We start from the raw sequence: 11,905 nt of genomic DNA, 5'->3' as shown, positions 1-11,905 counted from the left end.
ATTTATTTACCCAACAATGGTCATAATGTTATGGCTGCCATGGCCGTACATTCAAAATGAAAACACACACACACACACACACACACACACACACACACACACAGATGGCCAGGGGACGAGAGGGAGAAAAGGTGACATTCCTTCATTATGCTAATGACAAAGTTCCCACATCAGACCAAACCCTGCCCGGTGTCTCCAAGGACAAACAATAAAAACAAACACGCTGAAGGCAGCGAGGAGGAGAGGAAGAGGAAGGAGGAAGGTGACGACACGCTGAGGAAGAAAGAGGTTCGCAGTTCACCCGACAGCAGCACTTCTTCACACAGCGAGTAGAGTACAAGTACTTGCAGCTCAGTACTCAGTGATACTGAGTACTCAATAAGGCCGGCACGCAAGATAGAATCACTCTGATGCTGCTGTGTTATTAGAACACCATTTCTCAGTGTGTTTTCTAGAACAAGTGTCACTGCAGTACAAACACACATTGAACAAAGTTGTCATATACACATACAACTGGTATCGGCTTGGTGGTATCGGCACGGTTAGAGTACTCAACCCTGGTATTGATAGAGGCGCTGGTATCACTATGGGGGCATCCCCTGGACTCACTGCTGGACCGACTCATTCCAAGGGACCATCACACCAACTGACCAACAGAAGAAATGGAAACTGCACACAGACAACTTCTACTTCTGCTGCCACTTTAATCCAGAGTCGGGTTGTGGAGGCAGCAGCCTCAGCAGAGACACCCAGACTTCCCCGAACAAGAGCCTGAGATCCTGGAGCTCCTCCCCCTGAGGCAGGGTCCCTCCACCGACCCGGAGAGGACAAACCACCGGAAGAAGGTGGCTTGTCGTCTCCGGACACAGTTGTGTAACACTTGTCTGTGTTACTTGTTACTTTAAAAGGGGAGGTGGTCAGACAATGATGAAGAGATGTTCGCTGGACGGCTGATGACCCGGAGGACGGACTTGAAGGAAAGGTCGGGCGCAGCAGACCGCTGCTCAGGACCAGTGCACACATTTTCTTTCTTTGTTTTATTTGCAGAATGTGGGCGACATGAGACTGACTGTGGTCCCCATGGAAACACTGGCAGCGCTCCGCCAGCCTCACATTCCTCTGCACGCAACCTTGAAGAGCAAAACAAGAGGCAAGATGCTCACAGGAGACAGATGGGCAGCACTGCAGAAATAAATAAATATAATGTCCGTACGGCTTCACAGCTTTTGGAGTCATTTTGTGTTCCGCCCGACACTGCTTGACTACGATACCAGTTGCATACGTTTGTATATGACAATTTTGTTAAGTGTGTTTCTGCTGCACTGGAACCTGCTGAGGAATGTTGCTGAAATAACACAAAAAAACTGAGTAACTCTACACTGTGTAATGGCCACATCAAGTACTCTGTCTCTGTACTGGCGAGTACTGAAGAGCCAGTACTGGTACCCCACTTGTTCTGCAGTGGTATCGGAGCCTCACAGCGACCAGTTTTGACCACTGGACTCTGAGACTTTGAGTCGGACCGCTTGGACCTGCAGACGCCGCCGCAGGATTTGATTGCGACGGCCGAGCTGCTTCGGAGCGTCGCTTTGTTCTCTCACCTGCACGTCGTCCTCCTGGTTGCTCCTGTGGTGCTCCTTCAGAACGGAGCTCCTCACTCCTCCGTCCTCCCGGCACCGGGAGCCCTTGTCCTTCTTCACCTCGGAGCTCCAGAAGTTGACGCTGTTCCCACCCGTGGTTCCTGTGGTTCCTGTGGTTCCTGCAGTTCCTGCGGTTCCTGTGGTTCCCGTCCTCCTGACCCTGCCGCCGTCCAGCTCTCTCCTCAGGTGCTCGTTCTCCCTCTGAAGGTCCCTCAGCTGAGCCTGGAGCTCATAGTTGGAGGCCTCTCCCTGCCCGTTGGGGGAGTCCAACATACGTGGATTCCTGGTGGCCTGCCGTGATTGGCCGGCGCTCTGGTCTCCGTAAGGGTCCGAGGGGGGGTGCAGCCCGTAGGAGGTGATGTTGGGGCTGCTCCCTGTGGTGGTGGTGGTGGTGGTGGTTCTCCTGGTGCAGGACGAGCGGCTGGTGCTCCGTCCCAGCGTCATGGTGCCTTTGGGGTAGGAACCAGAACCTTCCAGGGACTCGCTGGGGTTCTGGTGACGAGGGTGGGACTCGCTGGGGTAGGTGGGTCCTGAGGTGGCGTAGGCAGCACTGATGGACTGGATGTTCTCCATGGACAGGGTCTTCCCAGCCGGCGCCGTCCCGGACACGCAGCCCGGCTGCAGGCCCGAGCGGGAGCCCGGCAACGAGCTCGCCGCCTGTTTGCCCTTGGCCGGCTTGGCCGCTTTGGAGAAGCGCGAATGGGTGGCGGCGCCATCGGTGTTCCTGGAACTGGTGGTCAACCTGCTCTGGGTCCCGCTGGGCTTGGCCCGGATGTTTAAAGGCATCTTCAAAGCGCTTCACTGGGGATAATTTCCATGGCCTCCGACGAAACCAGCATGAAGAAGACGATTGGAATAAAAAGCAAAGGCAACGTGCTGCCCCCTAGTGTTCACATGTCCGTCCCTGCTTGTTTCGGGACTGGATGGTTTTTAATGGCCTTAAGTGTTTGCCGGAGGACACGCGGGCTGGGACTCTTCGGCTCTCTGTGACGGCGCTCATCTTCATCATCATCTTCGTCATCTTCATCATCACGGTGGTGTCTGAGCAGGTCAAAAGGTCAAAGGGGAAAATAAACACACAGATATGAGTCAACAAATAACACAAGCAGTTGGACTTTTTCTTCTTTTCGTTCTTTTTTCCCGAAGCACTTTGTTGAAATTTTGAATACGAAGTTTGATGAAGTTTCCGTCCAGGAGGCAGTCAGCGTCGCTTTGCATCGACTCCACCGCTCCCGTCGTCTCTCTTCAGTTCCACGCGGTGCGAGGAAAGGTCGTCGACAAGGCGGCTGACAACTCTGGCGTGGCCTCGCGCTCGTCTCCACCTGCTCCACCGTTAGCAGCCGGCCGTCAACACTTCCCCAGACTGAACAGAAATATGTCTGCGAAGGTCCTCAGTCATCCAGCCCGTCTTAAAGTCGAAGGGTTAAGCTTGGGCAACTGGACTCGTTCTCCGATCTTGAAGTTGTTCACCTCTCATCCGAGAGGCTTCTTCAGTTTCAGAACCAAAAACAAGTCCAGTTGCCCAGTTAGAAAACCTTCTACTTCTCTTCCGGATTCAAGCTGAGACACAACTGCACTCACAAACATCCCGAAAAGCACGACAAAAACGTGTGTGCCCATAATGCAACAAAGTGGGTGGACTGAAGCGAGAATGTGCGATGATGGAGGAAGGATGGTTTCAGCACCACGGACAGCACCCAGTCAACTCGATAGATCTCCACGTAAAAGCGAGGTGAGCTTAAAGCCCAGGAGACTCACACACTTTATTATGAGCACGGCCAGCAGTGCAGTGCCTGAAACATCCTGCCACACACAACATTAGCAGACGTAGCATCAGGAAACATGCAGTCAGCAGTTTGTACTATAGGGCCCCCCCCTCCTGGTTGAAAGCAGAGAGGCGGATCTGAAGACGCAGCTCCGTGCAACACATGACGTGTTTCAACACATTCCTGGTGATCATGTACATGCAAACATGTCCCATGTGACCATTAAGCCCATTTATTCTGACGCAGTTGTGTACCTTCTCTCAGAACAATGACCCTCTATTCATTAGATATGTACAGCATATGAACCTGTGGGGTCTCTGGAGTTGTCCAACATTGGCTCGCAGACCTTTCCTGGCTGAGGATTCCTTCATCATCTACATGTCAGTGCCGCCGCCTGACAAACCAACACAACTCTGGCATGACGAGCAGGATGCTACACCATCGTGAAGTCCTCTGGATTGATCAGGGCTGGAGACATCAGGGGCTTCATTAGTCCCCGTCCAAAACACACACACACACACACACACACACACACACACACACACACACACACACACACAGCAGTGCAAGCTGTATTCACAACGCTGTACATCGCTTTAATCTGTTCAGACAAACAATGTCCTCAATAATCATAATAAAAATGAAATGAAGCGTCGCTGGCGTCCAGCATGAAGCAGATATGAGGCACTGAGGCAAATCCCACTCATAATCCCTCCTCTAATCCAGGGGATTGGCTGCTGCTGGTCACTGCACGGTGGGATTGGTGAGGTCTGTCTGTCAGTCAGAGCGCACGCACACACACACACACACACACACACACACACACACACACACACACACACACACTGCTGTCAATCCCTCATCCATCAATGTCCGAGACAATGAAATTCAGCCTGATGTAACAAAAACCAAACAACCAAACAAGCGACTAAGCGGCGTTTCAGAGTTTTTTAAGGGGGGGGCAACACTAATCGCGTGGGGGGGTGGGGGATTCGATTCTCAACAGACGAGCTTTAAACTCCACACAACAGCAGGCGAGCGGAAGTCACGTCAGATTGACTCGGCTTGTTTGTTCTCCTCGTGAATTCACGTCAAACGAGCGACTTACCGGACTGTGGGGGGACGGGTGACGGGTGACGGGGGATTGGGAGGGATGGGGGTGGCGGGGGTGGGCGGGGTTGAAGGGGGCTGTGTTTGAAAAAAAAAAAAAAAAAAAAGACACACCAGGACAAAAGTGAGTGAGTGAGGAAGCGGCGCCACCAACCACCGCCTCGCTCACCGACCTCACACCGCTGCAGAGAGTCGGCGGACAGCTGTTGCCACACACACACACACACACACACACACACACACACACACACACACACACACACACACACACACAGGACGTTAACTTGCAGAGAGGTTGAGCTTCTTTTCCAGCCGCGATGAAGATGTTGCGCGCGGACGGGGAGAGAAATATAATAATAACAACAAGAACAACAAGAACAATAATAATAATAATAATAATAATAATAATAATAATAATAATAAAGTCCAGCACTACCTTCGCGCAGAGGATCAAATTCCTGCTCCTGCGCGCGCGGCTCCGAGGGTTCGAGCTCGTGCCTTACATAATAATTAATCTGCTACACATCACTGAGACCGCGAGCCAGAGTTGTGTGTGTGTGTGTATGTGTATGTGTGTGTGTGTCGCGATGCCTAACGGTGCCACACGCGAACCTGGTGTGCGTGCGAGCGAGCGAGCGAGGCGCACTTACCGGGCCGTACCGGACGGGACCGGGCGGGACCGGGACCGAGGACCGGTGTTTGGTCTCCATCACCGCCGAACATGTCCATCATGTCCGAAGCCCAGGGGGCGGGCGGCCGAGCGCGGCCACGCACGGGCGCGCGCATCCTCGTTGATGCCTCTGGTTTCGCTGACCTGCGCCGCCACCGCCGCCGCCGCCGCTGCTGCCGGGACCTCGTGGGCGCGCGCCCGTGGCCCAGCGGTGGTACGGGACGGGGACGCACGCCGGCGGGAGCGCGCGCAGAGACGTCCGACTGGACGAGATGGTTGAGTTGACGGACAGACAGACAGACAGACAGACAGAAGAGAGTAAAACTTGAATCCCGAGGGGGAAACTCGGGAACTGCTTCAAAGTTGACTTCACATAATGTAAAATGACTCAGTCCTGTTCATGGTTCATCTTTCAAAATGTTGGAGTCAATCCGCTGGTTCACAGTGCTCGTCTTTATACAGTTCAGAGTTTCAACACTCAAGCTATGTGTCAGAGTTCACTTTTATCAATGTGTCATCGTGATGATCAGGGTTGACATTAGCATGGAGGGGACGGCCCTCACAACACTGGCATCTCCACAGCAGTCTGCTGCTGCCATTCAGTCCACACTGACAGCAGCTGCAGCTTCAATTCCCAGTTTACTCTCCAAATACCAACAAATAACTGTGGCTCAACCCTAGCTGCCCTCTTCTAATGAGGAACTATGAAAACTGAAACAGGAGAGTAGTGGCAGTAGGAGTGCAGGAAGTACCCCAAAAATTAGAATATCCAGTAAAAGTTGTTTTATTTTGGCAATTTAACATAAAAGATGAAAGCGACACATTTTATTGAGCCATTGCATGCAAATTGACATCTCAAGCAGTTCCTTGTTGTAACTTTGCTGATTAAGATTTTAAGCTTATTAAAACCCCAAACCCACAAACTCAGAAAATCAGTATAAAATTTTAGTTGTTTTTTTTTTAAGCTGGCACCTGATCAGCAGCTAAGACCTGATCGGCAAAATCCAAAGAAATAAAAACTTGAAATATATTGATTTGCATATTATTCCTATATATAATATGTATATATAATAGGTCACCAAGTTGAATTAGAAATACAACAACCTTTTCAGGATATTCTAATTTCCTGGGTAGTTCCTGTAGTAGCAGCAGCAGCAACAGCAGCAACAGCAGTAGCAGACAAATGCAGTAGCAACAACTGCAGTAGCAACAGCAGCAGTAGCAGCAGCAGCAGTAGCAGACAACTGCAGTAGCAGACAACAGCAGTAGCAACAACTGCAGTAGCAGCAACAGCAGTAGCAGACAACTGCAGCCTTCACTTCACGTTTGAGTTGATCAACATTCATCGTTCATTAGACGCATATACAATAATAAATAACAACAATAAAGGAGTTGAGTACAATAAATACAATATTAATTGATACAGACCAACCTAATGATTTAATCATATTATAAACTCTCAGTGAGGGCATTTCAAATCAAACACATACACACAGTGACATGGCAGCTGGATTTTATGAAAGATGATATTTCACACAAAATCACAGTTTCACAAAATATTGCGACGGTGCATCCCAGTTCCGACGGGCGTGCAGATCTCGGCATGACACCGCAGCGCCACCACGCACACCTGATGTGTGCAGGGCGGTGAAATAATCTTACTTTGAGTCAATCATCGAGGTCCCATTTAATGCAGTGCTTCTCCAGTGGTTCTAACAAGGCCCCTTCTCAACGAGTGGAAGGTCCAGGCCTGGAGCAGACCCACTCACACACTGGACTAACATTGTTCATTTTTGTAGGAAGCTGCAAACAAGGGGCTAAAATTGTGATTGATGAGGAGCTCAGTCACCCAGGCGGAGCTTGGAGTAGAGCCGCTGCTCCTCCACGTGGAGAGGAGTCAGCTGAGGAGGCGTCGCTTTCAGCTGGATGAGCTGGAGGAGGCGAGTGGGAGCAGGGAGGTCTGGAGGTCTCTGCTGAGGCTGTTGACTCCGGATAAAGCGGCAGAGGAAGAGGAAGAGGAAGAGGAAGAAGAAGAAGAAGAAGGAAATCTCGCAGGTTTTTCTTCACCCTTGATGTTGATTATTCAACTCAATAGAAATTGCAAATATGATGGTGACTGAACAGAATGAGTACAACTTCTCAGTTCATTTTTTTTTTGCAGTGCAGTGGAAGTCTCTCTCTCTCTCTCTCTCTCTCTCTCTCTCTCTCTCTCTCTAACTGAAGAGTCATTTGCTTTCTTGGAATTCCCCGACAAGACCTCATAAAAATAACTCCTAAATCACACCGGCTGTTCAGACAGATGGAGATAAAAGGACATAATAAAAAAAAACCTGGAAGATTAATTTGGGGAAAATTAAAAAATAAAAAATAAAAATCACTACCCAATTCATACAACACTTAAAAAAAAACAATTTGCATGAGCCAGATCTGAAAGAGCCAAAGCATCGCTGCCGAGACGGCAGGTGGCTTCATGCCTGAGTATGAACATTATGTCCGGTGCAGACTCACGTGCAGCAAGAAAAACCAAGCAAATGTGTTCAAAGAGGAACCAAGAACAGCGGCGGTGGAGATGAGACAGGTGAGCGCCCCCCCGCCCTCCTGTCAGAAGTACATGATCAGTTTCATTTCCCACAAAACAATAAAAAGAAGTACAACTTCAACAGATGTGCAAAATTGTTATCACGCTCCAATGGAAAATCACAAAGAGGGTTTGGGTCAACACAAATATTCATTTGGATCAGAGAGACGAGCAGAGGTTTGGAATGACAACTTAGTGCCTCCTCTCATTAGTGGATCTCATAAAAAACTTTCGCTCATGTTATCATCGTAGAAGCTCACGTTGTCCGAGGACAGGGCCATCCTCACTTGGTTCCAGAAGAGGGGCTGTGCCTTTGGGTTCCTGGGCCAGGAGAGCACAGACTTCCTGCACAGCCGTTTCCTCAGCTGGAGGTACTTCAGCTTGGGAAACATCTCGTCCAGCAGGACCAGAACGGCTGCGTCCACCTGCAGGGGGGGAGGATTGCTGCGTTGAGAACGCCGAGGCCGTAAGGGTTTGAGATTAACCTTGGCAAAACGATCGATGTCACCAACCTTTTCATCCAGAAGTCGCTGCTGGACCATGAAGAAAGTCTGGCGGATCATGCCGGTAACTGGCTCGCCATTGGGGGCGCTGTTGGACAGCACAAACACAGTCTTCATGCTGCTGCACACGGCGTTGTGTAGATTGTCGATGCACGGCAGTCCGAGGTCCCAGTCTCTCTCCTCCAAACAGAGGCAGAACCTCCTGTGAGGCGAGTTCTCCAAGTTGACCATGAGCTCGTTGTACACCCAGTCCCTCACGCACTGGTTACTGGTGTCAAATACGACAAACGCGTCGTACTGCCAGCTGGAATTCCTGCCAGCCAGCTGGGAGTAGCCCTTGAACTCTGCCCAGAGGACCTGCAAGCAGTACCACAGATCCCAGCCGTAGAGGTGCTTCAGTAGGGGCAGAACAGTGAAGGCAAGAACCAGGACGCAGGAGACGGAGAAGGCCAAGCCCCCGTATATGTCCTGGCAGGAGTGCTGGTCTATAGAAAGGACACTCCTGTGCTGCAGGGACTCTGGAAACTCGCAGTGCATGAGGGTGGTGCGATACGGGATGTCTATTGGCGTGGTCATCAGGAAGTCTGAAAACCAAGAGGTACCACAGTCACACTTGAAGGGGTTCATATGCAGGGTGAGGGTCCGCAGGCCGCTGCCGCTCTTGAAGGGCGCGGGGAGAAACTGCTGGTTGATCTCTTTGATGAAGTTGTGGCTGAGATACAGGTAGCGCAAGGAGCTGACGTTGCTGAAGAACTCTTGAGACATATAGGCGAAGTGATTGTGGCTGAGGTCCAAGACGGAGAAGGAATCCCCAAAGCTCACCACTTCCCGCGGCAGGTACGAGAGGTGGTTTTGACTGAGGTCCAAGTGACGCAAGTTAGAGAGCACAGAGATGTTGGCCCACGGGAAATAGACCAGGACGTTGCTGCTGGCGGTGAGGTTTTGGATGCTGGTGGGGAGGTTGCACAGCTGTTTGGGAGTGATTGACTTCAGCTGGTTGCGAGAGATGTCCAGGTAGGTGAGGTTTGTGAGGTTCTGGAAGAAATACAAGTACTTGGTGCTGTCAGACTCCCACATGATGTTGAGCTGGTTCCCGTCAAAGTCCAGGCGCCTGATGGAGCTGCTGATCAGCCGGTTGTAGACTCGCATCCCGATGAGATTGTTTGCTAAACTGAGGACTTCCAGGTTGCTCAGGTTTTGGATGAAGTGAAAGGAGTGGCCCATACCCCACATCATGAAGTGAAAGGGATTGTTACTGAGGTCCAGCACCTTCAGAGTGCCGTTCAGCTCTCTGAAACTATCATTGTAATACAAATCGAGCCTATTGAAGGACAAATTGAGAAAGACCAGCCTTGTCATGTCGCTGAAGACCCCGTGTCTCAGCGCCTGGCTGATGTAATTAGAAGAGAGGTCTAAGCAGACGGCCTCCTCCATGCCTTTGAAAACACTCCTGCTGAGATGCATGATGTTGTTTTGAGACAGGTCATACGACAGGTTTCCGTTACAGAACTGCAACCTCAGACTCGAAGACTGTGACACCGCACCGTCCGCCAATTCCGGCACATCAGTCCCCCACGTGTGACTTTCGGTTGCGGCGTCTCGATCCCTCAGCTCGAGGGGGTCTTCAGATGGACCAGGCTGATGAGCATTCCGGTTCTGGCAGCTGCCCTGCGCCTCTGCGCTTGGCGAGGAACCCGCACAGCAAGGAAGGAAACTCAGCACATTCTGTGAGAGGTCGATGTTGTTGAGGGAGGGCAGCTGTGCCAACGCGCTCACGTTGAACGACTCTATGAAGTTCATCCTCAGTTCCAATTTCCTCAGGCTTTTCAGCTCGGACAAAACGTCCAGGCTCTCGTCCGAAAGCGTTCGAAAGAAATTGCCGCTCAGGAGAAGACACTCCAGTCCGGATATGTTGGCAATGAATGGTGAGAGTTTAAAACGAGGGAATGTCACAAAGGGTTTATAGTTATAGATGAGACTGATCCAAGACAGTCCAGTCAGCTCCGAAAAGAAGGTGCCGTTCTGGATGGCGTAGAACAGCAGGTTGTCCGAGAGGTCCAGTTTCTTTAAATTCTTCAGAGGCTGGAAAAGACCCTCTGGAATTTCGCGCAGGGAGTTCCCTCTCAAACTCAGGAAGTCCAAGGAGCTGTTGTGGGAGTAAAAGGAGTGTCGGTGGAGCTTCAGGGGGCTGTTGTTGGGACAAGGGAAGCAAGGCCTGGCTGCGTGGTCACAACGCTGGCAATTCCACTCCACACTCAGAAACTGCAGGTTGGTCAGGTTGGCGAAAGCTCCTCCTGGGATCTCCGTGATCGTGTTCTCCCTCAGGTTCAGGTGCTTCAGTGAACTTGGCAACCCTTTGGGGACGGCGGTGAGATTATTATACCCCAGCGACAGGTGTTTGAGGCTGGGCAGCTCCCCGAGGACGTCCTCGCTGATGTGGAAGTTCTCATTGCAAGGGTTTACATAAAAGCAGTTCTGGTTGAGGTAGAGCTCCTCCAGGTTTGGAGTTCCTAGAGGACTGCTGATGTTGAATATGTGATTCTTCTGCAAGTCCAGAACCTTCAGGCTCTCTGGGAGCCAGGGTATGGAGGTGAGGCTGTTCCCCGACAGATTGGCAAACTGAAGCTTGGACAGGCCGTGGAAGGCGTCGTGGTCGATGTGCACCTTGCACCCGCCCTGAACCTCTCGGTCCTTCAGGCTGCCTGGCAGGCAGTTGTCCATGAGCAGCAGCCACTGAAGGTTGGGGAAGCCGGAGAAATCCCCTCGCCTGACACGCTTGATACGAGTGTGGCTCAAATTTAAAGACACCACAGTCTGTGAATGTATCCTGGGGACGGTGGTGAGGGCCCGGCCGTAGCAGTCCACCGAGGTGGCGTTGGCATCGGCGTCGCACGGGAAGAACTTCATATTGATGGTCCTCACCAGTGGGAGGAGCAGACAGAGGATGAAGGTGTTTGTCAAGGTGGTCTAGGAGCCAAGTAGGTCAAGAAACAAAAATCCATCCGTTAAAACACAGAAAAGACGACAAGACAACTCCAGGCACGCAGGCATTAGCATGCACATCTTTTATACATCTGCTATTTCAACACTGTGGTCTCGCACTCGTCTGCTTTACACCTCGCTGACGTTTTTAGATTGTCTATACTTTCCCCCTTTTTAACGATTGTAGTACGAGAAATGTCCAACTTACCATAATGAACGCTTCCTTTAACCTGTAAACTCCCACTGGGATCCAGCAGAAGCAGCTTTGTTTGCTTTAAAGGAAGAGACGAGCAGCAGCTGTTGTCTTTTACATCCTCTTGAATGACTGGAAATGATGGTGATGGTGAACTTTTGCAGAAGTAAAACCGCTCGAGGTAATATGCAAATATCCTGTGTGCATAACTGATGTCACAGAGGCTGCAATATTTCCTGAATATCACGCATGTACCAATACATGTATACATTACCTTAAAACTTCCAGTTTAAAGTGGCCTGCTCTAATTCACCATCGCAAGAATGAAACCAGGTGACTGACGGAGAGAAGCAGCAAGGCCTGAGCGGAGGACAAAGTTAGCTCACTTCCTTCCTGACAGACTCCCAGTCTGAGAGATAGAAACAGGTGGCTGGGGGCGGGGGTGAGGGAGGAGGAGGGGGAG

The 11,905-nt window shown here is 50.9% G+C and overlaps 2 protein-coding genes across 6 annotated transcripts in view; both read right to left on the bottom strand.

Annotated features, from left to right (window-relative positions):
- Positions 1 to 5,371, bottom strand: part of LOC142901356 (ERC protein 2-like) — a 19,131-nt gene extending 13,760 nt beyond the window's left edge. For 3 of the 5 annotated variants that reach the window (XM_076045846.1, XM_076045845.1, XM_076045847.1), the window contains exons 1-2: positions 5,167 to 5,355; positions 1,602 to 2,681 (exon numbers count right to left, since the gene is read on the bottom strand). In XM_076045846.1, coding sequence (XP_075901961.1) covers positions 1,602 to 2,426 — 825 coding nt within the window. In that variant the 5' untranslated portion in view covers positions 2,427 to 2,681; positions 5,167 to 5,355. Of the gene's footprint in view, positions 1 to 1,601; positions 2,682 to 5,166 lie in introns of all 5 variants that reach the window. The other 2 variants (XM_076045843.1, XM_076045844.1) reach the window with 2 other exon arrangements.
- A 1,311-nt stretch (positions 5,372 to 6,682) lies between these two features.
- tlr9 (toll-like receptor 9) lies at positions 6,683 to 11,852 on the bottom strand. Its single transcript, XM_076045848.1, has 3 exons — positions 11,458 to 11,852; positions 8,277 to 11,234; positions 6,683 to 8,189 (listed from the first exon to the last, which is right to left on the bottom strand). Exons 1-3 carry the CDS (start codon positions 11,458 to 11,460, stop codon positions 7,983 to 7,985), a joined length of 3,168 nt encoding a protein of 1,055 aa, XP_075901963.1. The 5' UTR covers positions 11,461 to 11,852; the 3' UTR covers positions 6,683 to 7,982.
- Between the last annotated feature and the right edge of the window lie 53 nt (positions 11,853 to 11,905).

Source organism: Nelusetta ayraudi, unplaced genomic scaffold (genome assembly GCF_046127955.1).
Source record: "Nelusetta ayraudi isolate G7.1 ecotype Tasmania unplaced genomic scaffold, CSIRO-AGI_Nayr_v1 ptg000088l, whole genome shotgun sequence".
Lineage (NCBI taxonomy): Eukaryota > Metazoa > Chordata > Actinopteri > Tetraodontiformes > Monacanthidae > Nelusetta > Nelusetta ayraudi.
Note: the sequence above shows the minus strand (reverse complement) of the source record. Positions and strands in the feature narration are given on the sequence as shown.

What these genes read in the sequence shown, in the direction of transcription:
- tlr9 (XM_076045848.1), bottom strand. An exon ending in AGCGACTTCTGGATGAAAAG is followed by an intron (nt 8,190 to 8,276) that starts GTTGGTGACATC and finishes CCCCCCCTGCAG; the next exon opens with GTGGACGCAGCCGTTCTGGT.